The 27,412-nt window shown below is 36.7% G+C and overlaps 4 protein-coding genes across 6 annotated transcripts; 2 read left to right on the top strand and 2 right to left on the bottom strand.

The window, feature by feature from the left end:
• Positions 1-390: 390 nt before the first annotated feature.
• Positions 391-3,302, top strand: LOC127790772 (fructokinase-like 1, chloroplastic). Of its 3 annotated transcripts, none has more exons than XR_008020823.1 (3): positions 391-1,213; positions 2,212-3,005; positions 3,082-3,302. XR_008020823.1 is itself a non-coding variant. In XM_052320439.1 (3 exons), exons 1-2 carry the CDS (start codon positions 476-478, stop codon positions 2,902-2,904), a joined length of 1,431 nt encoding a protein of 476 aa, XP_052176399.1. In that variant the 5' UTR covers positions 391-475; the 3' UTR covers positions 2,905-2,929; positions 3,082-3,302. The 3 variants fall into 3 exon arrangements, 2 of the variants coding, with proteins under 2 accessions (XP_052176399.1, XP_052176398.1); XM_052320439.1 differs by having other exon boundaries at positions 2,212-2,929; XM_052320438.1 differs by lacking the exon at positions 3,082-3,302 and having other exon boundaries at positions 2,212-3,066.
• A 134-nt stretch (positions 3,303-3,436) lies between these two features.
• LOC127790771 (O-fucosyltransferase 19-like) lies at positions 3,437-6,845 on the bottom strand. The gene is made up of 8 exons (XM_052320437.1): positions 6,226-6,845; positions 5,553-5,625; positions 5,389-5,459; positions 5,223-5,311; positions 4,991-5,123; positions 4,636-4,865; positions 4,086-4,562; positions 3,437-4,004 (listed from the first exon to the last, which is right to left on the bottom strand). Exons 1-8 carry the CDS (start codon positions 6,703-6,705, stop codon positions 3,743-3,745), a joined length of 1,815 nt encoding a protein of 604 aa, XP_052176397.1. The 5' UTR covers positions 6,706-6,845; the 3' UTR covers positions 3,437-3,742.
• Positions 6,846-11,451: 4,606 nt separating this feature from the next.
• Positions 11,452-13,960, bottom strand: LOC127789588 (reticulon-like protein B12). The gene is made up of 4 exons (XM_052318523.1): positions 13,527-13,960; positions 12,846-13,026; positions 11,974-12,185; positions 11,452-11,879 (listed from the first exon to the last, which is right to left on the bottom strand). Exons 1-4 carry the CDS (start codon positions 13,591-13,593, stop codon positions 11,710-11,712), a joined length of 630 nt encoding a protein of 209 aa, XP_052174483.1. The 5' UTR covers positions 13,594-13,960; the 3' UTR covers positions 11,452-11,709.
• Positions 13,961-16,006: 2,046 nt separating this feature from the next.
• Positions 16,007-25,663, top strand: LOC127791244 (acetyl-coenzyme A carboxylase carboxyl transferase subunit alpha, chloroplastic-like). The gene is made up of 11 exons (XM_052321106.1): positions 16,007-16,352; positions 18,172-18,579; positions 18,657-18,731; positions 21,279-21,386; positions 21,551-21,711; positions 21,982-22,096; positions 22,178-22,332; positions 23,343-23,394; positions 23,500-23,568; positions 24,314-24,391; positions 24,470-25,663. The coding sequence occupies exons 2-11, from the start codon at positions 18,238-18,240 to the stop codon at positions 25,523-25,525; spliced, it is 2,211 nt and encodes a 736-aa protein (XP_052177066.1). The 5' UTR covers positions 16,007-16,352; positions 18,172-18,237; the 3' UTR covers positions 25,526-25,663.
• The last annotated feature ends 1,749 nt before the right edge of the window (positions 25,664-27,412 follow it).

Genomic DNA, 27,412 nt, shown 5'->3' with positions numbered 1-27,412 from the left:
CTCATCACTCATATCTTAGATTTCGATAGAATAGGTAAATCATAAATAAAGATTGTGTCTTACTATACAGGGAAAAAAATCAAACCCACAATCTATAAGTGTAAATCTTAATTTATCATAATCTAATTACTTAACTTGCATTCTTAAGAACATATTAGTAAAATCTTTGTAAGATCAATTAAGTTTCTCTAGTCTTTTTTCAATAAAAGTGTCCCAACCTTTGAACATTTTTCTTTAAATTTGTGCCCATAGCCAAAATGAAAACTAGAGCAAGCACAACCAATAGTATAATTAAATTGATTTAAAGAAGTTATTTCTATCTCAAATTTGACAAAATTAAAAATAAAATTAGCTGTAATAATATAGTAAGAGACACAATAATACCGTGAACCGACCCGATTATGGCTGCTTGAGTAAAGGTAGCAGCTTGGGACAGCGAAGAAGAAGACGAATGGATAAACCCTAGCATTCAACCATGGCAGCCGTTCAATCCCAACTTCAATTCTCTCATTGTTTCACTCTCTACTCTCCAACCCACTTCACTATCTCCAAAAAAGTGACCGAATTTTCAAACCGGAAAGCACCCAGAACCAGAGCCTCCGTCAACGGCGCACCACCAACACCAACGGCGCCAAAACCCGCTCGACGGGGCCGGAAGAAGAGCCCGGAAACCAAATCCACCGCTAAACGACGCCCCCGGAAAAGCCAACCCCAAAACGGCACAACTGAACCAAATGCCCTTGCGGAAACAGAAGATTTTGATGATGGGATAGACTTCCCCTACGAAGACCCGCCGCTTATATGCTGCTTCGGCGCGGCGACGAAGGAGTTCGTGCCGACGGTGAGGGTATCGGAGGAGCAAATGCACCCGGACATCTACTCGCAGTGGAAGATGCTGCAGTGGAAGCCGCCGGAGTTCGCGCGGGCGCCCGGAGGGCCTCCGTCGAACGTGGCGGTGGCGCACGCCAGGCTGGGTGGCCGTGCGGCGTTTTTGGGGAAGGTCGGCAACGATGAGTTTGGGGAGGAGTTGGTTTACTTGATGAATAAGGAGAAGGTTCAGACTCGGGGTGTGAAGTTCGATGAGAGTAAGAAGACGGGTTGTGCTTTCATGAAGATCAAGTTTGAGGAGGGGAAGATGAAGGCCGAGGTGGCAAAGGAATCGGCTGAGAATTCGTTGCTTGGCTCTGAGCTGAACCTTGCTGTGCTCAAGGAGGTAATGGCGTTTTGATTCTCTGTGTTATAGTTCTATTCGTTGTTAATTCAGTAGGCTGGACTGTAGAGTATAATAAAGAGAAAGTGGAGAAATAAAAAATGATGAAATTGTTAATCTCCTTATAGCTTAGAATCTTTGATGAGATTATGGGCAATAATTATTCAGTATGTGATTCAGAGTTTGGATTTGCCACAAAATTGTGTTTGTTTAGTGCTTCTAAGTACCAGAGTGTGTTTAAATGATGCTTAACATTTCTGTATTGAAAGTAAAGGTGGAGCTCTGGAGGTTAGGTTGGTTATGACAAGGATTCAACCAAAACTCACTTTTTGAGGCAAAATCTATCTTTACTCAGTCAATTGCTGTTGATTTGGCAGACTGGACCATAGAAGTATTGAACTAATTAAATGTTTCAAAATTGACTGAGATAATACTTGCTTAGGTTATCTTCAAGCTAGTTTTATACTGACAGGGTGTTCAAAGTTTCATGGTTTTACCTTTGTGCCTCAATCTATAAGGTTTTAATGTTGTGCATGTTAAGGGTCTTATGGGCTTAATGCTTATAATAGAAGGAAGGTCCAGTACACATGGCATGTGGTTTCCTGGACTTATGCAACATGGTTAAGGTTATTGGTTCAGGGTAATGAACTATTAAAGTAGCACATTGCCTAGTGTTTTCTGATGGAACTTAAAAAACGAGATTACATAATTTACCCCCTTTCTATCTTGAAATTGTTTTATGTAGACATGGGGATGAAAGGTTTACTGTTTACCTGTTGCACCCCAATCTGAAAGTCTTGAACTTTGAATATGTTAATGATCTTGTAGTTTCAGTTTCAAGGGAAGAAAGTATAGTACAGATGTAGTGCAATTTTCTATTTAATTCATAATCACTGAGATGGGTGGCAAGGTAGCTTAAGTGCTAAACTATGAAACTTGCAAGATTTGCGGTGAGCTTATTAACTAAAATGCCTTTGTTTTTGTTGTCTATTCTTTGTCAGACTAGAATTTTCCATTTCAATTCAGAGGTCTTAACATCTCCTTGTATGCAATCTACCCTGTTCAAAGCAATTTCGTGGTCGAAAAAGTTTGGGGGCCTTATATTTTTCGATTTAAATCTGCCCTTGCCTTTGTGGAAATCCCGTGATGAAACAAAGGAGGTGATCAAGAAGGCCTGGGCGGAAGCAGACGTAATTGAGGTATCAAAGCAAGAACTAGAGTTTCTTCTGGATGAAGAATATTATGAAAGGAGGAGAAATTACAGGCCTCAATACTATGCCGAGAACTACGAGCAAACCAAGAACAGGAGAGATTATTATCATTATACCCGTGAGGAGCTCTCCCCATTGTGGCATGATGGGTTGAAATTTTTGTTCGTGACTGATGGAACACTTCGGATTCATTACTATACCCCTTCTTTCGATGGTGTGGTGGTGGGAACAGAGGATGTTCTCATAACACCCTTCACCTGTGACAGAACAGGCTCTGGTGATGCTGTTGTAGCCGGTATCATGAGGAAGCTGACCACACAACCCGATATGTTCAAAAATCAAGATGTTTTGGAGAGGCAGCTCCGATTTGCTATTGCTGCTGGCATTATATCACAATGGACAATAGGGGCAGTGCGAAGTTTTCCTACAGAGAGTGCTACCCAAAATCTGAAAGAGCAAGTTTATGTTCCTTCAATGTGGTAGAGGGAGAATGCCATTATAGAAAACCGTAATTCCCATTGTAAACTTGTTTGTTGTATGTTTCCCGAGTGTGCTAAGTTTAAGCCACAAAAGATTCATAAAAGGTAATCCGCAGTTGTTTTGAATTCTCCTTTTTGATATGTTAACATTTATTGGTACGTTTTTTGTTTTGCTGTGTAGGCAAACTCGAGACAGATTTACTTTGTTCTTGCATGACTAAAGACAATGATTGACCTTTGCCAACCAAGAAGAGACGGAAATTTTGGGGGCATCCTGGTTTGCGAGATTGATTTTTCTAGTTTGAAGAATTTCATGCCAACATACAAAAACAGATGAGCTACCTTTGTCTTTATGGGATAATTTGATAGATTCCTAATTTTAATGTTTGAAAGTTCATGGTATAGCCGGCCATCGGATTGGGGAAAATTAAGCCTAGTTTTCTGCAGGGAACTCATGCTTTACTTCTCCACGTTGAGTCTCATTTGGGTATATATGCATTGACAGTGATACTTGAAAACGACCCAACTTAAGTGATAAACAAGCCCTTATTGGATTTCTTTCCCAGCAAAAGTAGGAACCAATTTCTATTAATATCTTGAATCAAATATTACAACGAATTCGTGAGGAAAACCTAATTCAAGAATCAAATAAATTATGACCTATGTATATATTCAATAACTAAAAGTCTTCTTAGGTTCCCGACACTGGGGTCCTCTCTTTATGCGTGTCAAAACTTCCATAGTAAAATCATACTTACCTCGAGCCTCTGCTCTCTGGGATGGCTGCCATCATGATCATCTGTGCATTTGGATTAATGGGTATCCATGTTTCACTACCAGAACTAGAACACTATTTGTGTAGCAGCCCCAAGGTTTGGTGTCCGGTCAAGTTGCAGGCTGTTGGTTTGCTCCTCGGATCGGTTACAAACACAACCCGGAAAGGGATTTGCGTAAAAGTTCTCCTCTAGTCGCGGTGATTCCCCTCGCAGCCTAAGATACGGTGTTCCAAGCCTGTTGGAGTGCAGGCTCTTGACCTTAGAAGCGAACTTTTCCCAACGGATAGTGCCCTCATCCAACTGATCAACCAGTCGAACAAATTTTTGCCTGAAAAAGGAAAATGATTTCGTATCACTGAGAAAATTCTGTCAGGGATGAGAAAACTCTTTCAGGGCTGAGAAAATGCACCTATCAGGGCTAATAGTCTTTCGAAATCCTTCAAACCGCCGGTGGCCTTGCACTGCCTTGGCCATATTCCCATCATAAGTGTAAACAAACACATCACTCTCTAGTGCTAGAATATAGTCCAAGGCAGCAAGGCGGTTCTGATACTGCTTGAACGGCTGCAGCTCTTCTTCGGTTGCCAGAGTCGAATGGGAGAAGACGTTTGGGTACTCGGATTGGAATGCAGCAATGCTGTTACTGCCGTATATCTCCCCTGCCACAATGTATATTTTCGTGTTGGAAGGGTACCCCATGGCCTTGAGGAACAGGGCTGCCTCTCTTGGGGACATTGGGCATCCACCTTGGAGTCGCCTCTCCTTGCTGTTGATCTCCTTTTCCTTCCAGTGCTTGACACTGTACCTCATGGCGCGAAGCTCCTTGGCCTCTGCTTCAGTCAGATTGTGGCTGCAGCCAGTGAACGCAAGCATGTCTTTCTCATACCTGCTCGAAAAACAGATCTATTCAGTTACTCAAAACCCTTTTTGTGGCCTGACAGGTTCTGTTCAGCAGGTACCTTAAATGGAGAGCAACGTATGGCTCATCGCCATTCCTAAGCCTATTGACCAGTTTTTGGCTAAGCTCTTCGATGTCCTCGGAGTATTTCAGAGCCTCATAGTTGGCTCGGCACCTGAGCCTCTGAATAGAGGGTGCAAGGCCATTGTTGACTAGTCGGGAATCTGTATGCGTAAACTTGATCACCTTGTGCTTCCTCAACAGCCGCGCCATCTCTCTGTAGTAACTCGCCTGCATATGAAAACGGCATTATACTTTACCCAATGCAAACGGTAACGGTAGTAACTGGATGTTCTCATCAACGGTCAAAGAAACAAAAGGGTACAGTACTGATCAGTGTGCATCTTGTTTCAGACCTTGGACCAGGAAATGGGGGCCTTAAGAAGGGGCTTCACTGCCAGATGGGTCGGAGGCAAGGATTCAACTATCTCAATATCATCTTTCAGAACTTCAATGAAGTGCTTCCAATCAAAAATATCCTTAAATTCACTGCATAAAAGTTTTGGAAGAAGGCATTGAAACGACATAAACATAAGATTGTAAAATCCGTAAACCAGTCTCGGTCAGCGCGGGGCAAGTGAATCGAACCTTGGATCTGTCCAAAACGAATCGTGGTCCAGAGAAGGAAGAACCAACGTTGCATTCATAATCTTTGCAGCAGCAGCCATATCGCATATCTGAAAGTGAATCGACACTGGAATTTAGGAAAAGGAGTAATGGGTAATTAAGCATACTTGAACACAATGAAGCTCACCCCTGTTCTCATTTGATTCAACCCGCCATTGGCGTGAACTAAGAGGTAACCATTCGTTGCAGAAACGGTCCCTGAAAGATGTTCAAGAATATTTATAAATCAGACATATTGATTCACGAAGATTTACTTGATGATAAACATTGGATTCACAAAGTGATGCTTACTGATTTTATTCTTTGGTCGGCGGATGCATTTATAGTAATCGTCGCTGTTTGGTTGCATCCAAATTTCAGCTGTCTGTAGAACACAAGACAAGTTGATATTCTAAGTAAATTAAAGTTAATTACAGAGACATTTTTATGGGGAAGAAGATATTTTGACCGTTAGGTATCATTACCAGTCCAAGGTAACGTATTTGAGGACTGAAAGAAGAATAATTAAGGATACTATTTCGGGTTTTTGCTGAGAAAAAGGAAGAAACAGACTTTAGAACAGAATAGTAAACGATCAATTCAATCATCATTGTTAAGCGAAAGTCAAAGCAGCGTATTATAAGTGTCTCAGAAAATACGAACCCAATTGGCAGAAAAGAGCAGTTAATCATTCAAAAGCTAATTTTGTTGGTTAAAAAGAATACTAAAACGGCCGTTTCAAATGCAACTGAGCAATAGATGATGAAATTTAAGAAATATTTGAAATGCGAATTCAAGAAATGCCTGATCATCCGGTGTTTGGTTGATCAGAAAGCGCAAAGAAAGTGACACAAACTGGCGAAAAGAGATTTCATTTTTGTAAAGATCATAACATTTCTGGGCTGGCGGCAAAGGGCTACAGTGGCCTGCCAGAGTTCAAACGTTCCTAAAGCGAGTTCACAAACTCGGATTTCGGTATGCTTACTTGGTTTGCGTGATCTGTCTCTTGATACTCCGCCTTGGGCATGAAAACTTGCGACGAGCCTTGAACGTCGAAGACAACCCGCTGAGTCACGGCCCAATCGTTCTTGAACGTCTGAACGATCAGTAATTCATTTTCTCCCCTTTTCCCGTTCAACAACTGCACATTGATAGCCGCCGCCACGAGCAGCGCCGTGACCAACAAAACCACCACGACGGCCGCGAAAGCCGCTCGCACAACCCTGAACAGCGAACTCTCCACCCTCAGAAACCGGCCCCGTTTGCGCAATAACCTAAACCCCGGGTGGTGGTGGTGGTGGTGTCGTCCGGCTCCCCCGGCGTTGGAGTCGGAGGAATCATTTTCGTCGGCGGCAACCATGTTCAATGCATGGGAGTCCGCCGATGCCTCCATGAAATCGGCTGCGCGACGGCGGTGGGTCGTGGGGCGGGGGCTGATGGTGGCGGTGGCGCCACCGCTTGACATTTGGTGGTGACAGCCAAAAGGGATTGGAATGAGAGGATTTCAGAGAGATCCTTTCGGATGAATCGTTTGGCTTTTTGTCTTCGTGCGCGTATGTGTTTCTGTTCTGTGTGGCTTCTCTCTCTCTCTCTCTCTCTCCCTCCCCCCCCTGGATGTTCATCTGTCTTACGTAGATATATGCAACCTCGTTTAGTCAGTATATATCCTTAATCACAAAATTAAACACATAATCTCGTTATTTTCGTTAATTAACCTTATTATTTGTAACAGTTGACTTGAGATGATCACATTGTATTTAAATTTTAATATAATACCACCGATATGGGTTCTCCAAAATTAAACATCATTCCAAGATAAACCACATTATATATCTCAATTAATATTTCAATTCACTAATATTAATTCATTAGTAGTAGTAGTAGTAGTAGTTAGTTAAACTTGATAATGTAACAGATCAAATTACCAAATCGCCCAAATGCCAAACGGGTACGTTCGAGTTTAGATTCACGGGGATGTGGGCACGTGTCGAAAAGCAGTTGTGGGTCCCACGGGAAAACTTGACCGTTTCCAATGATTAGAGGCCACCAGAGGCCGGCTCCCTGTGTTTCAGCGTAATCATGCCGTATTGGATCATTCCCTTTGCTTTTGTCCCCTTCTTGGGTTAGTCGGACGCACAAATACGAGGCCAAATTGACAACTAGAGATGGAGACAGTGCGTGGACGAGTAAACCCATGCTATAAAGTAATTATATGAACTAAACAAAATAATTTATATATATATATTTTATGTTCATTCAAATTTTTTATTATTTTGATTATGTTCATTAATTTAATTTTTTTAGTCAATATAACCTTTATATTTTAACATTTTTTCATGTGATAATTCAAACTTTTTATTATTATAATTATATTTTTAAATCAATTTAATTCTTGTACTAATAAGATAACAAAATATATGTCACAATCTAGATGTAATTGAAATAGAGTATTGTTATTCATCTAGATTGGATATAGATCTGCAGTCTAGGTAGACCATTTTCATTGGACAATAAAAAATATACAAATGTTAATGAAAATGTACTACCTAAACTAAAAATTCATCTCGAGTTTAGATCAATAACATTATTCATTGAAATAATGAAAAGTTCTACTTGATATACGAAAACATATTAAAATATAGAAATTTAAATTAACTTAAAAATATAGATCCAGAGATGTAATCGAAATAATAAAAAATTTAAATAAATATAAATAAAATATAAAAATACAGGAACAAAAATATATATTTAACCTAATAATAAAAAAAGATATTGACTTAACAATTTTATACAAATCTCGTCACTAAGTCCACGTGAAAATTAGTCGTGAATAAGAATGGAATTACATGCTTTTTTTTTATTTTCTTTTTTTGTGTGTGAAAATTAGGGAAGAGAGTCGTCCAAAGTCTCGTCCCCTTAGTTTTCCTCTCCTTGGACCGATCAAAGTGGGAGAAATTTCAGAGGATGCGTGGGCCCATTGACTGCTCAGAATAACTTACAATCCATATGGTTAGTCTTATTTTTAATTTTTAAATTCAAAATCGTTGTTAAAATTTGACCCTATCTACATAATTTGTGAGAAAATTCAATTTTTAGCAATAGAAATCGAGAATTTTTGAATTTGAAAGATCTGAACGATTATATTACTTTAATGTTTTTATAGTAAAATTGATTGTCTTTTTTCATAAATATAAACCATATGCTATAATAGAACTAGATATATATTTTAAGTCAATTTATATTAATTTAAATTTGTATCATTTGTGATCCATCGGGTTTATAAATTTAGACTTGTAATAAACTTAACTATTAAAAAAATCAAATCTAACTCAAAGTTTAGTGCCATACATCACAAAATAAATATTTAAAGAACCATGTAAATTTGATTATTTGAGCTTCAAATTAAAAGGCAATTGTTGAAACTTTGCTTAATAAAATAATATATTATTTTGTACATAAAACTTAGGTCAAGATGGTTTAATTAAGTCAATCTAACGTTAAGTTCACTCAATGACTTAATGTCTATCGAGTTTAGGAAAAATTAAACTTAAAATCAAATTAAATTAATTTTTTTTTAAAAGAAGTCAATTTAGTCGCATTGATTTGTATCAGTTACCAAGCCTATCTTAACTCATCGAGGACATTTATTAGTGATAAAAAACTATAATAATTATTGTTTTAAAAATTTGAGAGATAAAAAACATATAATGTCTTTATTTTATGATTAGTATACATGTCCCTAAATTTACTCAATATATTTTTCTAGTAGTGTTGAGATGATGATCTATCTCTCGTGATAAATATGAAATTGTGAGTTTAGACCTTTAAGATAACAATTTCTTGTAAACTTTTTTACCATAATGCTGTCCAAACTAACATTTGGAGTGGTATTCCACCAAAATACCCCTATTAGTTCTTTCTTACTTCAATGACTAAGCACTTTATAACTCAAATACAACCCTCGTTGTTGTTTAGTCTGTCGTTATTGATTATTTTTTGGGTCTCATCACTAACACCAACCTGCCTCTTCATTGGTCGTACCTCGTCTTCTCTACCACCCACTCTAGTCTCATTGTCACCCACCATCTCTTCCCAGATTCTCATCGTCACAATCGTTTTTTGTAAAAATATTTTCCTATCCTTTATAATTGTAGTCGCCCACGTCCTTTGCCTTGTTATCGTGAGGGACAAAGGATATGGGTGGTGACAATTGTAAATGATGAAGAAAAAGGTGTGATAACAATGAGAAAATGAGTTATGGTAGTAATGCATATGGCAATGCGAGTAAGATAGGCAACTGCAATGACCCCACTTGGTAAAGGAGATGGTCATTAATGGCAATAGAGAGGTAATTTAGATATTTTGATGGTGTGTCACTCCAAATGTTAATTCAAAGTCTTGGAACTACGTTATCAATTTTTTTTTTATTATTATAAATTCACTTCATATATTAATTTAAAACAAAATCCCATTATAATTGCTTCCTTCAAAAGTAAGTTAAATGAGAAAATGGCACCCCACTTAGCCACTCAGTCCAAGGACTTGGAGTGGCGTCAATTCCTAAAACTACGCGCAAGCTAATGAGTGTGACAAATGAGACTTCTACTAGAGACCAAACTTCCCAACCCACGTATGACTGACAAATGAGAGACTTCCAACATTAACAAACCATATTCTCATTTTATGCCAACCACGTATCCCTTTTTAATCACATTATTATTATTGGGATGTGTTTGGCGTGAAACCATCCTTTCATAGACCAGAAATACACAAATTAGCCCTCACGGTTATGGCATGGTGGTGAAGTATGCGAGTTCTTTATGGAGTATTTGGGAATCAATTCTTAGGGTCTCTATGCTATTGAAAGGGGTTACTCAAATATCCAGTTTAAGTGTGTATAAGTTATATTCGTATCTAGATTTAACTAGAGGTGTATCAAGCGAGAAAATCACTGCTCTTGAAGATTAATCAGACAAACCTCAGATACTCTAGAGTAATTCAAAAAAGAAAAAAGAAAAACATAAATTAATACGAGATACACAAATTTATAATAATTTTACTTAAAATTAATAATAAATCTACCTATTGCTAAGAATTGTTATTAATTTTAAATAAAACTGTTATGAATTTGTGTATGTTACTTCGATTTTTGAAATTTTTTTGTTAAATTTGTTTATGAGTATAGCATTTTCCCTTATATAATCTTTTCATCTATCTATCTATTCTATCATATTGAACTGTAGCCTGTGTTATGTATGTGTAAATTCAACGATATCCTTGAGAGTTTAAGTTTAATTTTTTAATTTTTATAAACAATATTTATTTAAAGATGAGTTTAACTATAATCTTTGATGTACAGCAACATCAAAATGGTTCCGTTTTGATGTTTTTAAAATATTTGATATCTTGATATGTCAAGAAATACAAAAAATATATACATATTTAGATTATTTTTATAATTTTAAAAATATTTTAGAACCATTTCATAATATTGCAAAAATATTGGATATGCATTTCTATTCTATGACCACATTAAAGAGAAAAACAATCATGTCTCTATTATCACGATATGCATTTCATAGCCATTTCACAATATTGTGTTTATGTTTGTTTGAATAAATTATGAAATTTATATTTATATTTGATTAAGTAATTATTTTTTATAATTTTTATATTAAATATTATATTTATAAAAGACTTATATTTTTTTATTTACTCATTTTTTCACATTTTTGTTTCTTACTTTTTTTGAAAAAAGTTGTTTCCCTTTTTCATTTCGAGTTATATCCATTTTCAAGCAACCTAGATTGTAATGGTATAATTGGTGTTAAGTTGATTTTATGTTAAATGTGAGAGTATATAAGATCAAAATTTATTCATATAATAATTTTGTATATTAAAATTTATTTTAAAAAATTAAAACTCATAACCTTTAAATTATAATAAACTTAATTTAAAAGATAATTGACGATAATTATGAAATTATATACTAAATTAAAGGTGAATGAGTTTTTGGTTACAAATTGAGTTGGATGACCTTTTTGTATTTTTATACAAAATTCAATAATCATTTATGTTATTTAGCCTCACATATCAGCATTGGAGGAGCAATTGAATCAACAAGCCAGACCGTAGCTTGTGTCTTCAATTTGGATCTTGACATTCTTATCATGCATGTTCTCCATAATTTTGCAGGAAAATCTCAGAAAGATCAAACTGCAAGTCCCGGAAAGACTACACTTTTAATGTGGCCAAAAGAACCTCGTCTACACTTTGAATGTGGCCAAAACAACCTCGTCTCCAATGGAAGATTGCAAATCCAATCGATCACCATTGCAGCAAAGATAAATTCCTAATGCTCTCTGGTCAAAACTAAGCATGGAAATGATTCAAAAGGGAAGAAATCACTCTGCAAATATGGCAAGAACACAAAAACAAAAGAAAGAACTTGGAACTCTGCTGCCCCAATTCAGCTTAACTTCTGCTTCTCCAAAATCCACTTCTTGATCCTACCCAGAATCTCCACATCGAATCGTAGATACAACTGCCGTGCCTTCCTGCAAGCGACCAGTATCCACGTGTCCACACGATCTTCGTGCTTCTCATAGAGGACTGGAACTGTAAGAAGAAGAACAAGGCCTGCCATGAAGGAAATGCCGGTTAAGAAGAACCAAAAGGGAAGTCTTCCGAGAATCCGAGTGAGACTGAACATTAGTTGAAACTTGAAACTCACTGGTGTAGCCTAAGGTAAGGAAGTCAGTGAAGCCCCCTACGACGAAAATTAGCCATAGATGAGCAGCCACTTTCAAGAACATTCTTGTGTCCTTCCCTAGCGCGATATCCTTGGAGATCGAGAGTAATGCATTTACATGGTCGCGGATGAAAGCTGCTATCTCGTTCACTGCCTCTTCTGAGAGGTGCAAATCTGGGAGTGGCGGAGCAGGTCTGTCGAATACAATAAGCAGTTCAACCGATGATAGGATCAGTTCCATCCCACCTACAATTTTGTTCCAAAGCAAGATGCAAAACTTGGAGGAAGATCACAGATAATAGGATCAGCTAGCCTTTCTTGACATTGATTAAATGTAATGGGATCAGTACTCAGTTTCAGTTATGAGTTATTCCCTTGTGTGAATTTTTCTAATGAAATTTATCCAATCAAATTTGAGAACATGAACATGAACAGATTTTGAACAGCCAAATGAGAAGGAATTCAGATTATGTAGAGCCGTCTGGGTGTTCTTAGGAGAAATCAGGCACCCCCATCTTAAACTTGAAATGAACAAATTATGAATTTGATCAAATGTAACAGGATCACTACTTTCAGCTATGCGTTCTACCCTCTTATGTGATTTTTTTCTTATGAAATTGATCAGACCAAGTTTCAGAACATGAAAAAGAACAGACTAAGAAGAACCAAAAGAAACCAACACCTTAAAGAGAATGAATTCAGATTATGTAGGGCCATCTGTGTGTTTTTAGGACAGATCACACACCCAGAAACTATTTTAAATTGGTTTATAATCTTACATACTAGGATTGCTCAAACAAAAAACCAATCTGTGGCAAAGAAGCATAACAATGTCCAATTTCATCGATCATTACCGGTTCAGAATTGCTGCGGATTTGGCCCATAAAAACAGAATGGTTAGTAGGAGCAAGAGAACACTAGAGACAAGTGATAAAAGTGTGTAACCGGATTTCTCAAACACCAACCAAGCAGCCAAAGTTACCACCAGAATCCCCACCGTCAGATTCTTTCTCCTCCACAGCATCACATCTGCAACTGTTCGAGAAGAAACAGAATCAGAGGTAAATCTTCTTCCGGGAGGCGAATCAGAGGTAAGAAGCATAATTCACTCTATTTGATGCATTCAAAGTCGTACGGTGACAAGACGAAACCATTAAATGCATTAGACTAACATCAGATGGCAGAATTACGACACAAAAGACTTGGGCATATGAGTCAGAGGTAAATCTGTCCCCATAAACCCTAAAACTCACTCAACAGGTTGGATACAGCTCCCATATCAGTAGTCATATTGCATGAAAGAGAAGGTAAACAAGTGTAATGAATCTCCAACGGGGCAATTAGGAATACCAGTTTCTTTCTCAGTTTCAATCGAGAAACCAGATACAGATCAAACAGCTAGCCAGATACAGATAAAGGGATGGCATTGATGCATAGAGACATGGATGCAGCAGAAATTAAAGCCTTATTTCTTGAATTGAAGAAGAGAAATCCGATAGAGACAGAGTGGAGAAAGAATCAATGGTTATGCTTACCAAGCCCTCCTCCGAGGATCTGATGAACAGTTCTCTGCCTGTTAAACAGTCGATCCGATGAACCCATTTCTCAAGAAATTGAAGCAGAAACAGGATCCAAGGACAATCCAAATGCGATTGCTTTTCCAACCAGCCAAACAGATTCACATGTGCAAATATATATGCCTGCCTTTGCAAAATGGTAAAGATCAGATCAGTTCTTTTTTCCCTGTAAAGCATTCTGCCTACCTTTTCCTAGCCTCCATAGTGTACACACACACACACACATAGATGTATGTATAAATATATGTATAAATGTGGATAAATATGAAAAGGTGGGAATTGCCGGTCTCAAGTTCCAGCCTTAAAACATCAAACACACTCATGGCTTTTTCTCTACCCACAGTTTTTTTCTGAAAAATGTACATTTTTTACCCCCATAAAAATACATACAGAGAGAGAGATTGAAGAAAGAGACATTCCCATCTGCGGCTGACTGTTTTTGGCAGATGGGTTGCTTTTATTTATTATTTTCCCGCTAAAGATATTTTCTTTTTATTATAGAGTTAATGATCGTTCTTCAATCCTTTTTCAACGGTTGTTTCAATGTTATGATGACATGGACGCAGGTATTTTCTTCCCAAATTAGGATGACAATTTCAACCCACCTTTTGACACATACAATCCGTTGATAGTTTTCTTTTTTCTTTTTTGTTTTTTAAAACGATAATAGAATTTAAAATTTATGTCTTATCAAAGGTCTTAAAAAAAAAAAAAGAATTTAAAGAATACGAGATATCAAGATCAGAGATTATGAGTAAACAAAACCCTATTTATTCTAAATCTCTCATTTTTTTTGCTTTTCATTTTAAGGTGATTTTGATTGTAAAGGTGGAATTTGAGTGAAAGAAAAATAAATTTTATGAAAAATAAATTCTTGAAAATTAGAATTTTAAACTGTTTGATTGGTATAATTTTTTACCTAAAAAATGATATTATTTTCTATCTTTTGCTATTTGATTGATAATATTTTCTATAAAATTTGATAATTTTTATTTTTCATTTCTATACATTTATATTTATCACAAAAAATTAAAAATAATAATAAACACTTTTTATTTATTAATTTGTGATGAAATATAGCAATAAAATAAAATAAAAATAAACTCAAAAATTACAAAACTCACACTCTCTCTCACCCCCAAACCCACTTTCTCACCCTCTCTATCTCCTTCCCGCCACCGCCGTTACTAAGCGTTTTTTGAAGGTGCAGAAGATCGGGCTGACAACCCCATCGTCGATCTTCTGGGTCAGCGTCAATCTCCCGTGACAATGGCCAACAACCAGATCTTTGCCATCGTCGATCCTCTGGCCATCGGCTCCCCCAACCCCATTGGTGATCTTCTGCACCATCGGTTCCTCCAACCCCTTCGTCGCCATTTGGGTCAGTCGTAGTGTTGTCGCCGTCACTGTGAGTCTTTCTCTGTGGAGATGGCGACCAAGCCCAATACGGAGCTCGTCTTTAGCGATGGATGGCGATTCACAGGAAGTCGGAGATGGCGATGAAGCTCGAGTTGGGGCTCGACTTTGGCGATGGATGGCGACGAAAAGGAAGGGGACGAAGCCGGCTCGAATGAGAGAAGAACTAGAGAAATCAATGTGGACAAAAGCGAATGTGCTATGCGCGCGGTGATTGAATTGCTTGAAAATGGAAAACAAGCCCCCCCTAGAAAAATCATTTCTCGCAAAAGTGAGAAAATAGCATCACGTGATTGAAAATGGGAACTTAATTTCTCTAAAAAATAAATGCAATCAAACACTACAAAATTTAGAACTTGGGTGAAAAATACTTATTTTCAATAAAAAAAATAATTGCAATCAACCATACCCTTAGATTCATTTCTCCTCGGTGCGCTTGGAATGTTGATGATGTGCAAGATTTTACACTAATAGATTATTTGACTGGGGGTAATTCACCTGACACCCTTTCTGTTGAAGGTGGCGAAAGAGAGAATTTGCAAAACAAAAGTTAAAGAGATGCTCGGGAGTGTTCTCAGAATGGCAGGCTTGTCATCCTTCCCTGGGTCACACTGCCCTTGCTAAGGGTGATGAAGACAGCATCTTGACCCCTCTCCTTCCTTCACCCCCTTTAAATTAATCAAACATGGTTCCTTAATCCAATGAGGAGGATTGAGACAATTTGCTTCTGATAATATTGATATAAAAGTAATTATGTAATTTGATTGGTGAATGATAAATGGAGACATTTAATGTTTAAATCTTTAGATAATCTTGCTAACTAAGGTTTATATCCCTTTGATTTAATTATAATTATATTTGTCATTAACCCGAGAATGATAAAATGACAAAAACACCCTTATAATGGCTGAATTTTACGATTTGACACCATAAATTTGAAATGACGAAAATGCCCTTGGGTTGGCAATGCCAACACAAATAAAATCCTTGGAGGCAAACCGAACGGGGGTGCCAGGCTAGAAGGCATCCATGGCAGGCGACGCAACGCGCGGGGTAGAGCACAGGTGCGAGCAGCCACCAGCTCCCTTCGTCAAAGCCCTGACGTCCATATCGAATAAAATGCGGCCTCTGCTCTCCAACACACAACCCTCCCTCTCCCTCTCTCTCTCTCTCCTTGCCTTTGGAAGCATCGACAGCTGCCTTGTTGCTTGAGCGCCGATGACGATCTTCACAATGCGTTCTTTCTCTCTCTCTCTCTCTCTCGCTGCTTACATAAATAAAATTGTTCTCATCTGAGAGTGCCACTTTGAAGGCTCCTTCCGACCGGCGCGCCTCTCTCAGATCTTCCTGCTCCGTCCTCTCTGTCCGGTAATCAATTCTCCAACTATTCACCCTTCCCTGCGTTCTTATATTGCGTTGTAACGATTCCGAGCTTTGATCCGATGCCTGTGTCGAGTGTTTCGGTGTCCAAGTTGGTAGTTTTTTCGTTTTTCTGTTTCCTTGCCGAGAGTGTTGCGAAAGGGAGGAGAAAGTGAGATCACGAGTTGATCTCAGTTTTTCGACGTTTTGAAAATGGTTGGCGCTGGCAGTCTGAATTATCTGCAGTTCTGGAAATTTTGGAGCTTTGATTTTCCTTTTGTTCTATTTGGAGGTAGGATCTAGAATGGAATTGCTGGTGTGGATATGCAATTGCTATGGATAAACTTTGAAGAACTGAATTCTTATTGCACTCTCAGATATTCTCTCTCCGGCGATTCTCTCTTTATCCGCTCTTCTTCTTTTAGCTTCCATTCGTCGCATTCTTATGTTTAGGTTTGTTACCCACATTATATTTGATTGTTTTATATTTTTTCTGTTTGGTAATGAGAAAACTCTTGTCACATAATTTTCAAAACCATTACCTCTTGGAAAACAATGGATCCCTGTTTCTTCTATCGTTTTGAAAAAACTGAAGCTTTGGAATTGGAACTTCAATTTCTCTGTCTTTTGAACCAGGATTCCTTAAAGCTGTGTTTCGAACTACTTGGATCTTTAGATAGGAAAAGGAACAAGGTGGGAGAAGAAAATGGTGTTAATGGTAGAGTGAGCTTATTGTTATTATTATTAGAAAATGAGAGCATACTGAAGAGGATATATAACAAAAGGGCATCCCTAGAGCATAAGGCTCCCTATTTGTGAGGGTTCGGAGATGGTCGCTTTTGTATGCAACTTTACCCATATCTTGCGAAAAGGTTATTTCCACAATTTGAAGCCGTGACCTTCCAATCACAAATGAAGAACCTTAACTCTACTACCAAGGCTCGCCCTAATAAAGAGATATTATCAAATACATTTTCCTATTTAGATACCCATGAACCATGTATAACTAATGCATTTTCCTTTGCCTTGAGAAATCCTAGTCCCTAACATAGAATTAAATGGAAAAAATATATTCAATTAAGCAATGTATATATACATATTAGATAGGATGCATTAGACATGATTAATATGGTCGGTCATGTGAAATGAAGATCAATAAATGTTTTCGTGAGTAAAATGAATGGAATAGAAGAAGTTCTTAACAAAAGAGTTAGGAAAGACCAACAAAAATTTAGTAGGAAACTCTTACGCATGACATGTTATAATGATCTTATAGAAGATTTTGTCATAGTTAGAGATGATCAGTGAGCTAGAATCTAGTTAGGCGATCTCAGTTAGTAGAATTAATGCTTAACATGATGATAATGGAGATATATAGATATGTATCCTTTTTTGGACAATTTTCTTTTAACAAAAAAGAGGTAAAGGAAGACCAAGAAAAATCTGAAGTAAAACCCTTAGATACGATATGCAGTTTAATGATCTCATGGAAAGTATGATTATAAATAGAGATGATTAGTGAGATCAAATCCATGTAGCTAACCCCATCTAGTGGGATTAAGGCTTGATATGACAATGAAGCAAATGTGTGTGTAATTTTATGGAAAAAAATCTTTTCAGTTTCTTCTCATGTTCTACTCCCAACCAAAAAAAATTTAGAGTCAAACTTTTATTTTAATTTTCTAGTGTTCCTTTTACTTTTTAATTATAGCTGTTCCTATCTTTACTTTTTCCCTCCACAAATCCAAATTTTGAATGAGAATTTTGTGTCCTTTATCTTCTCAGCAATTAATGGGTCATTGACTGAGAAAGCTTCTATATTTTGCAGAGGTATATTCTGTTTGCACCTCTGAATAGAGGATCTATTTGGTGACAGTGGTGGAAGATTTCGAGAATGGCTTCACCATCTCATTCTCCAGTAACATTTACTGGAAATCTGGCTTCCAGAACTTCAGCTTCAGATCATTTGCTTGGCGCAAGTAATGGTATTGCCAATGTGCCCTTGAAAGTCCTAGGGAGAGCACGATTTGGTACCAGGAGGAGGGACTTTACAATCTCTGCGAAAGTTAGGAAGGTGAAGAAGCATGAGTACCCTTGGCCAGATGATGCAGACCCTAATGTGAAGCGCGGTGTCCTCACTCATCTCTCACATTTCAAGCCTTTGAAAGAGAAGCAAAGGCCAGTCACTTTGGACTTTGAGAAACCTCTGATGGCTCTACAGAAGAAGATAATCAATGTATGCCTGCTTAGCCTTTTGTGTTATGTACCAACTATGATCTATCAATTTGATTAAAATCACACTGTTTGCTGTAGGTGCAAAAGATGGCAAACGAGACTGGTCTGGACTTCAATGATCAGATTATCTCACTAGAGAGCAAGTATCAGCAGGTTTGAAAATCAAGCATGCTCTTGCTTCATATGTGCATGACTTTGAAGCATAAGTCTAGTACTTTTCTGAATGAACTTAACTATGCTATGCTAACTATAAAAAATTGAAAACAAAATGTTGGAGATGACTGTTCTAGAGGATGACTGGCAGAGGAAAACTAGCTAAAAATTATGGAATTAGGGTAGACATAAAACACACAGAGACCACCAAAGTTGCATAAGGAGAGAGTTAGCCATCCACTACAGAAGGAGGGGGGGAGGGCTTCTGCCTGTTGATGGACAAGGTGTGGATTTAACATAAAGTTATGGTTGGTCTGTTAACCGAGGAACCCTCTTCATGGTTCAGGCCTCAGGCCATAATGCTGATGCTCAAGAGATGTGTGCAGTTAATTATGTCCTGAGACTCTATTAATGGGATGTGATGGACAATTATGGAGATAGCAATAGAAATTCCCATGTTTCTAATTGTGGGAGTAATGCAGAGGACCCATATCCTGTCAGATGCTATTTCTTGTCACTGGTTGAGACCATGATCTCTCATGGTTAATATGATTTTGACAAAACCCATACTGTGGTCGCCAATTCGGAAGTCCACGGTCATCCCATGTTGAGAGAGACCTAGGCCCTGCATCAACCTAGACTGCTGAAGTGACCTCATGGTTAGGAAGTGACTGAGCAGAGGATTTGGCTTGAATGCAATGCCCTTGTGACAACTGTTTGTGGGTAGGGCGCTGGAAACTGCTTACTTACTAATTGATTCTTCATCTCCAAAAGGAGAAATGTGATCCACATGCCACCTAATGAAGTTGGCATTTGGAGAAATATCATGGATAGCTTGATCCCCAGAACATTGTTACTAAAACTGGACGAGTCATTGAACTAGTTGGGGTACTGGTTTGACCAATGGTTCATTGATCAAATCACTAGTTCAAAAATTTATATATTAAATATAACAATGTCACTATTCAAGTTAGATGAATGTATTATTATCAATTATTAACATTCAAAAAATTGTTAAGATTACATCAAAGCATGAATCACTAATTAAATATTCAAATTCCACAATTACAAACTAAAATAAAAAAAGGGCAAACTAAGACGTTCAAATCTCATCATCACAATTCATGTAAATTAGAGTTGATATAAACTATTGGTGATAGAGGCAAAACTATGGTTTGATGAAGATGACCTTTAGCAAGAAAGGGACTGGGGATTTGTACTTAGCTGTGATTGGAGATTTTTGGGAAATGGAAAATCTTGAGTTGTTTCAATCTTCACTTTTTGTTTTTTTCCCCCACAAAAACTAATTTCCATCAATGAAAAGAGATATTTAAAATTTGTGGGGTATTCAATACTTTGGATAAAAATTAACACTGGGCAGTTTATTTGGTTTTACTAATTCTAGTTCACAAAAAATCAGATAGTTTTGACCAATTTATACACATATCCGGTCTTTTTCCCGAGTCAAATTGACTTGGTGACTGGTTTGTTGTCCAACAGGCCAGTCCTATCTGATCCGATTTTAATAACTATACGAGGGAGAGAGATTATAAAGATTCACGTGAGACCTCACGAGGCTGATTTTTGTAGAGAAACAAAAAAGAATCAATCCTTGAGGGAAAGATTATGGAAATTTATTAGCCACTCAATGAGGCTAACACTTGGAGAGATGTCATGACTCATGAAGAGCTTGAGCTCCACAAGAAGCATTAATAGAGATTCCCATGCCACCCACTGAACTGGGACTTGGAGATTCACACTAAGGCTTGATCTAGAGAGGAAATTGTTGGCGTAGAGGTGGTATAGTATGCCACCTCAATGTACATAATATGAGTACCCACAATCATCAATGCAATTTAATTCCAACTTCCTTTTTTAATCTTATTTTGATTCTAAATATTGTCCTTTGAATGTTTCTTTCTATTGTGATTGTGTCAAAATTTACTAACAAAACTTGTATCTAATAGGCCTATCCTTGAATCCAAAAGTAGGTAGGCTTTGCAACCTATTTCCCACTATATTGTTGTACCTACCCTTTTTATTTTGCATTATTGCCAGTGGCAATCAAGTTTGGAACAGTTATATTTTACTGAATGAGAGATTGGAACACATATTCCTCTATGCTAATACTGTACGGAGGGCATTGTGTTCCAATATTATCCATGAAGATGCATGAGCTTCACTTGCTTGTGCACTCTATGATGTTGGGTGCTTTCAGTCTATAGGGAGATGTGCTTTTTTCTTGAAGGTATAAAGTAGAGGAGAAACATTTTCTGAATTCATGCTAAGACTTGGTCAAGTGTTTTTCCCTGTTTCCTGTATCCAAATACCTTTGCATTGGTTGAGGTTATAGTGGCTTGTTAAATGGTTATAATTTCCTCATCTCAATCTCGTTTCCTAACATATAAGAAAAAAGTAAGATTCTGCTATTTGTGATTTATCTGGCTATATTTGTAATATCAAATCTTGACTTCCACATTCCATATATGATTGTTCTCATTATAATTTCTAGTTTCTCTATTCACAACTTTCCAATGTCAACTTCAGGCTTTAAAGGATCTATACACGCACTTGACTCCGATACAGAGGGTGAATATTGCTAGGCATCCAAACAGACCAACTTTTCTGGATCACGTGATCAGTATTACTGAAAAGGTATGATGTTTACAGGCTATTAGCCTGTCCAAATTTTGCATCCACGAGGTCTATAAATTTGCAGCCATAATCCTAACAAACTAACAAAGATGTGTTATTGTTTTTTTTTTTTTTTTTACAATTTTTATTTCTACTTTTTTCATTATTATTTTTGCAATGGCTAGTTTGTGGAGCTTCATGGAGATCGATCTGGTTATGATGATCCTGCCATTGTTACTGGTCTTGGAACCATAAATGGTAGAAGTTACATGTTCATGGGTCACCAGAAGGGCAGAAATACCAAGGAGAACATTCGACGCAATTTTGGGATGCCTACTCCACATGGGTATGTATGTTACAGAGGTTAATTCCTAATGAGATGGGTTTGTTATAAAAAAAAAAAAATATCTTTATAAGTATCATATTAGCTTCAGAATGAAATTCGAAACCTTCAAAAGAAAATGATTTTGTCAAGTAAGTTTCTTGATGCTCTGCACCAAAGTTGATGCAAAAGAAAAAATTCACAACCTAAATCCTAATATTAAATTAAAATTTAATAATTCAAATTTCTCATCAGAATCACCCTCAGTGTCTTAATCTAAATTGTTTTCAACAGTTACCGCAAGGCACTGCGCATGATGTATTATGCAGATCACCATGGATTCCCTATTATTACTTTCATTGACACTCCAGGAGCATTTGCAGACCTTAAATCAGAGGAACTAGGCCAAGTATGTGGGTAATGGTATCTTCATTCTTGTGCAACTATCTCAATTCTGGCTCAACAAATCACTTGCTTTAACTGGCTGCAGGGTGAAGCCATAGCTCACAACTTGAGGACTATGTTTGGCTTGAAGGTACCAATTGTTTCCATTGTTATTGGAGAAGGTGGTTCTGGTGGTGCTCTGGCCATTGGTTGTGCTAATAAATTGTTAATGCTCGAAAATTCTGTTTTTTATGTGGCAAGGTAATTTTACATTGGCATTCTTTGTGTTATTTCTGTTGAATTTGTGCCTGTTTTATACTGTCATGAATGTTAGGTAATCTCAAACATTTGCTGTGTTATGAATCCCAGTTGTATAGATATTACCTGCATGCCTTGTGGCTTGAAGGAAAAACAGTCTTTCAAGTTATTTTCAAAATAAGACAAGTTACACAACTACTGTTGATATTACTTTTAGAGAACATAAATAGTCCTGTATGAAACAAATTCATTTCTAGCCAAAAGCTATCAAATCTGACTTATCCATGATGCTGTGTTACTTAAAAAATTGGTAATTCAACATTTATGGAGTATTTGGATAGAAACCTTGGACAAAATATTCAAAGTGAAGATGATAGGTTTAGTTGCTGATTCTGACTGAAAGTTATTGTCCATGAACCAGCCAGGTGAAGAATATAAATATTGGAAACTGCTGAAATGTATAATTTTCTTTAAAGTTAGAAGTTCTCATAGAGAATGTGGGGAAGCGGGCCTAAACCTCAACATGATTTGGTGGATGCAAAATTTCAAACATAGCTATGCTTACAACCAAGCTGTTATAGGATGACAAGTAATCTTGTAAGAAGACAAGCATATGGTCTATGCCTATTAACATACACCTGCCAAGTTTCATTGCATATGTCTCATCTGAAACTGCAGTATTTGCTTTCTATGTTCCCTTTATGCTAACCATAGATGTGTGTACCAATCAATGGCTTCTTTGATGATTTTTTTGACTTATATTTGAACTCCTTTTTTTTTTTTTTTTTTTTCAATTTGTAGATAAATGTGACAAGATTTTGCTTAGTCAGCACTATCCTATCCTTCCATTTGTGAATTAAAGTGCATATATTCTCTCATTGACCCTTTTCAATTTTACTTAAAAGGAAATGGCTTTCTGACTTCCCCTTAAATAGTTTATGCTTTTCATTTGTGTTTATTTTTGTCCATGTGTTTCTCTGTTATTTCTTTTCCTCATCTGTCTCACGGTACAGCCCAGAAGCGTGTGCAGCAATCCTGTGGAAAAGTGCTAAAGCTTCTCCAAAGGTTTTCATCAGAATTTATCTATTTAGCTTCTCTAAGGGATTGAATTGTGAGTAAATAAATGTTTGTATTCAAATTATCAAGAGAAAATGTTACTGTCCTGTGCAGGCCGCTGAGAAGCTTAAGATAACTGCAGGAGAGTTGACCAAGCTACAAATTGCAGATGGAGTTATACCGGTAATATTCTTCTCCTTTCTTATCCCACCATCCAAAAATATATGTTTAGATATATACAATAAAAGAAGAAAGAAAGTGGAATGAAAGAAATAGGAAAAACTCTTATCATCCTGCCAACAATCGACATGCAGCATTGGCAATTCAGGTTATGCTACAGTTATGACTAAAACCTATCTGGATATGCCTGTCACAGCATGCATGAGGCAGTGACCTGTTCATATAGCTCATTTACTCAATTACCTTCCCTCTGGAACTTTCTTTTATCTTAGGTACTTAAATATGACATTTCATCTGTTTTGTGCTATTTCCATGTTACTCTTTTGGTGGAACAAACATACGTGCTATCTAGCTGTGTCATAGAATCCACAATGAAATAATGCCAGCTAGCCACATGAAGCCTGCTCCTCCCAGTAGCGAGTAACTCGTGTGCCTAAAATGGTTACCTCTGCATTTATCCACCTTGTATGCTGACTGGGGAGAGATTATATCATTTTTATTAATAGTTTCAAACTTGTAGCATTTTTTCAAATAAGTTTTAAGATTGTAGAATTAAAAAAAAAAAAAATTCTTAAGATGCCATTCATATGTTTTGTGTAAGATGCCTGTTTAGTCCTTTTCTGGGGAATGAATCCTTCTTCTTGTGCTCCTCTCGACCTCTATTGTAATGGCTGATTTTATTTGCGTTTCCCTTATGCTATTTCTTTGCTTCTGCAGTAGCCAAATAAACTTTTTGGACTTCATGCAGGAGCCACTAGGTGGCGCTCATGCTGACCCGTATTGGACCTCACAGCAAATAAGAACTGCAATTGTTGATGCAATGGACGTGAGTACATTGGCATTATTTCTCTGCAGCAGCAATATGCTTCTGTCAAAGTCGTAATTAACATCCTTGTCCGTACAGGAGCTTGTGAAGATGGACACACAAGAGTTGCTAAAGCACCGCATGTTAAAGTTCCGAAAACTTGGTGGGTTCCAAGAAGGAATTTCAATAGATCCAGCAAAGAAAATCAGCATGAAAAAGAAAGAAGAATCCATTCTTCAACCCCGAAGGACTTCGAACCTGGAGTTGGAGGGTGCGGTTGAAAAACTTAAGCAGCAAATTCTGGAAGCCAAGGAGTCATCTACTGAGCCTCCAGTGTTGGGTCTGAATGAAATGATACAGAAACTGAAACTAGAAGTTGAACACGAATACACTGAGGCGGTTAATGCGGTGGGCTTGAAGGACAGGCTTATATTGCTTCGAGAAGAATTTATGAAAGCAAGGAATTCAAAGGACCAGCCAATGAGCCCGTCTCTGAATGACAAAATGGAGAAGTTCAAAGACGAGCTTAATCGAAGTTTGTCGGCAGCTCCTAACTATGCAAGCCTCAACTACAAGCTTCACATGTTGAACGAAATCTCTAAAGCCAAGATCCTGTCCGAAAAGAACAACAAAATGGGCTCATTAAGACAGGCAATTAACAAGAGATTCAGAGAGATCCTGGACCAGACCAATATGAAGGAAAAGATTGAGTCATTGACAAAGGAAATTGAAGATTCTGGGGTGCCCAGTTTTGCAGAGTTAGACCAGAGCCTGAAAGAGAAAATCCTGCAGGTAAAGGAAGAGATAGAGACAGACCTCTCTGATGTTCTTGAATCTCTAGGCCTGCACCCCGAGCCGGCTTCCTTCTCGAGCCTCAAGCTCAAGACAGAGGAACTTAACAAAGAAATCAACCATGTAATTGAAGATGTTATCAGTTCATCAGATTTGAAGAACAAGATAGAGCTGTTGAAGATGGAGGCAGAGAGGGCAGGGAAGACGCCTGACCCGGAAACAAGAAGTAAGATTCTGGCTCTGGAACAACAAATAAAGCACAGCATTGCTGCGGCCGTGGATTCGTCGGTATTGAAAGGGAAATACGAGGAGCTGAAGGCACAGATCTCTGAAGCCATTGATACATCTGAGGTCAAAAGTTAGGCTAATTTAGAAGTGAAAGTAGCTTTGCTTGCTGTAAGTTCTTTCATTCTTTTGCTAGTTTTCGTCCTTGGTGTTACAACTAACATTTTGATGACTTCCAAAGGCGCTTTCCTTAATCTACTTTGGTGGGTATACACACACTTGGTTCTTGGTCTGAATTGGGGACTGAGTCACATCGGACAAAAAAATTGAAAACTGACGTTTTTTGAATCGAAAACCAAACTAGATGATTCAATCTTAGATCAAACTGGTGTTGTTAAATCTTGGAAAAATATATTTAAAATTAAAACAAAACATAAACCCATCTTTAAACTTATTTATTTTAATTTTCTATATTTTTAGTATTATATTAAATAGGTGGAAAGGAGGGAATTATTCATTAAAAATTGGGAAATAGAAAGTAGGAAAAAGAAAAAACCTACATTAACCAGCCCCCTTAACTGTTTTTTTTTTTTTTATAAATTAAACTCACTACTAATTATGTTTTATTTAAAAGATTGCTTGTCATGATTTTAAAATTACACTGAATATCTGTTTTGCTCAAAAGATATATCATGTAGTCAATGAAATTAGATTTACTATTTATGAGCTATCTCTCAACTTCTATAAAATTATATAAGTTTTTTTTATTAAAGAAAGATCAATATTAAATACAATAAATATATTCGTATGTCGATTTGAACTAATAATTATTGTGGAAGTCACTTGAAAATGTCTTTTGCAACTAAAGAATTGGTTAGAATTATCTTGGGGCTCATCGAGAAAAATTATTTCAATATTTTAGTTAGATATTTGTTCAAGAAATTATTAAGATATAAGAAAGGAGACGCAAAAAATAATTTCTCCAAATGTATAAATGAAAAAAATGAAGTTACCCTTATGATTGGTCATGGGACTAGTCTAATGGCAATTATTGAGCCTCAAGAATTGCCTAAAATTATTGTCGAAACTTATTAAGATCAAAGTCTTTAATATTGTCCCTAGTTATCCCAAATTCTTCATTATTTTGAGATTTGAGAGGTGTTTTAAAATTTGAAAGTATTATGGATTGTTAGCATCATTGTATTGAGACTTGAGATTTTTATAAAACAAGGATGACTTGTAGGTTGTAAGTAATAAGGTTGAGAGGTGATTGGCCCATCCTTAACCCCAAATCCTAGTACCTTGCCTCATACCATGGCAAGGTGGGTTGACACCCCAAAACTTTATTTTTTTGTTAAAAAATTTAAAATACTATATTATAATATAAAAATAATTTTTGAAATGATTTATCAATTAAACTTATATTTCGTGTTATGCACGTGCAATTAGAAAAATGTATTTTAAATTATATTTATATAAATTTTTATTTTTAATTAAAATAAAAAATATTTTAAAATTCACATTTTTACAATATTTTATAATTTCAAAATGACTTATTTTCTTAATCAATAGAAAATATAATATTAATATAGATTTATATATATATTTTATGTTTAATAAAATAAATAATATGTTTATATGTAAAGAGAGTATCGGGATGACTTTGGACAAAAGAGACTCGAGGTGATTTTAATTGTAAACAATCGAAATTTTTTTGAATTTGACTCAATTCAAATTAAATAACCTTTTAACTCTCATCCATCAAGTCAAAGAGAGTTGTGAGCTCAAATTATTTTGCTAATCATATTCCTAGATTGAGAATGGCAAGTGAATTCCAAAATCAAGAATGACATACAAATTGTAATATTAAGTATGTTTAATTTTAATTTTCAAGACACAAATAATTGGGTCACAATAAATTAAGATTAATATTAATACATTATGGGTTCGATTCCTTATCTTGTGCAATAAAACAAAATTTTCACCTGTGATTTATTTTCTATATAAAAATCGATGATACGAGTA

The sequence above is a fragment of the Diospyros lotus genome, chromosome 14, assembly GCF_014633365.1.
Source record: "Diospyros lotus cultivar Yz01 chromosome 14, ASM1463336v1, whole genome shotgun sequence".
NCBI classification, from domain to species: Eukaryota; Viridiplantae; Streptophyta; class Magnoliopsida; order Ericales; family Ebenaceae; genus Diospyros; species Diospyros lotus.
This window is presented reverse-complemented; position numbering and strand designations above follow the sequence as displayed.

Bases quoted from the DNA above. Each gene is read 5' to 3' on its own strand.
- LOC127791244 (XM_052321106.1), top strand. From the start codon at position 18,238: ATGGCTTCACCATCTCATTCTCCAGTAACATTTACTGGAAATCTGGCT. The intron at 22,097-22,177 runs GTATGTGGGTAA...AACTGGCTGCAG, and splicing joins AATCAGAGGAACTAGGCCAA to GGTGAAGCCATAGCTCACAA. The intron at 23,569-24,313 runs GTAATATTCTTC...GACTTCATGCAG, and splicing joins TTGCAGATGGAGTTATACCG to GAGCCACTAGGTGGCGCTCA.
- LOC127789588 (XM_052318523.1), bottom strand. From the start codon at position 13,593: ATGGGTTCATCGGATCGACTGTTTAACAGGCAGAGAACTGTTCATCAG. The intron at 12,186-12,845 runs GTAATGATCGAT...TGTATTCGACAG, and splicing joins TCCGCAGCAATTCTGAACCG to ACCTGCTCCGCCACTCCCAG. The intron at 11,880-11,973 runs GTGAGTTTCAAG...CCTTCATGGCAG, and splicing joins CCTTACCTTAGGCTACACCA to GCCTTGTTCTTCTTCTTACA.
- LOC127790771 (XM_052320437.1), bottom strand. From the start codon at position 6,705: ATGTCAAGCGGTGGCGCCACCGCCACCATCAGCCCCCGCCCCACGACC. The intron at 4,866-4,990 runs GTCTGAAACAAG...TTTCATATGCAG, and splicing joins CCCCCATTTCCTGGTCCAAG to GCGAGTTACTACAGAGAGAT. The intron at 4,563-4,635 runs GTACCTGCTGAA...TTTTTCGAGCAG, and splicing joins TACGTTGCTCTCCATTTAAG to GTATGAGAAAGACATGCTTG.
- LOC127790772 (XM_052320439.1), top strand. From the start codon at position 476: ATGGCAGCCGTTCAATCCCAACTTCAATTCTCTCATTGTTTCACTCTC. The intron at 1,214-2,211 runs GTAATGGCGTTT...ATTCTTTGTCAG, and splicing joins ACCTTGCTGTGCTCAAGGAG to ACTAGAATTTTCCATTTCAA.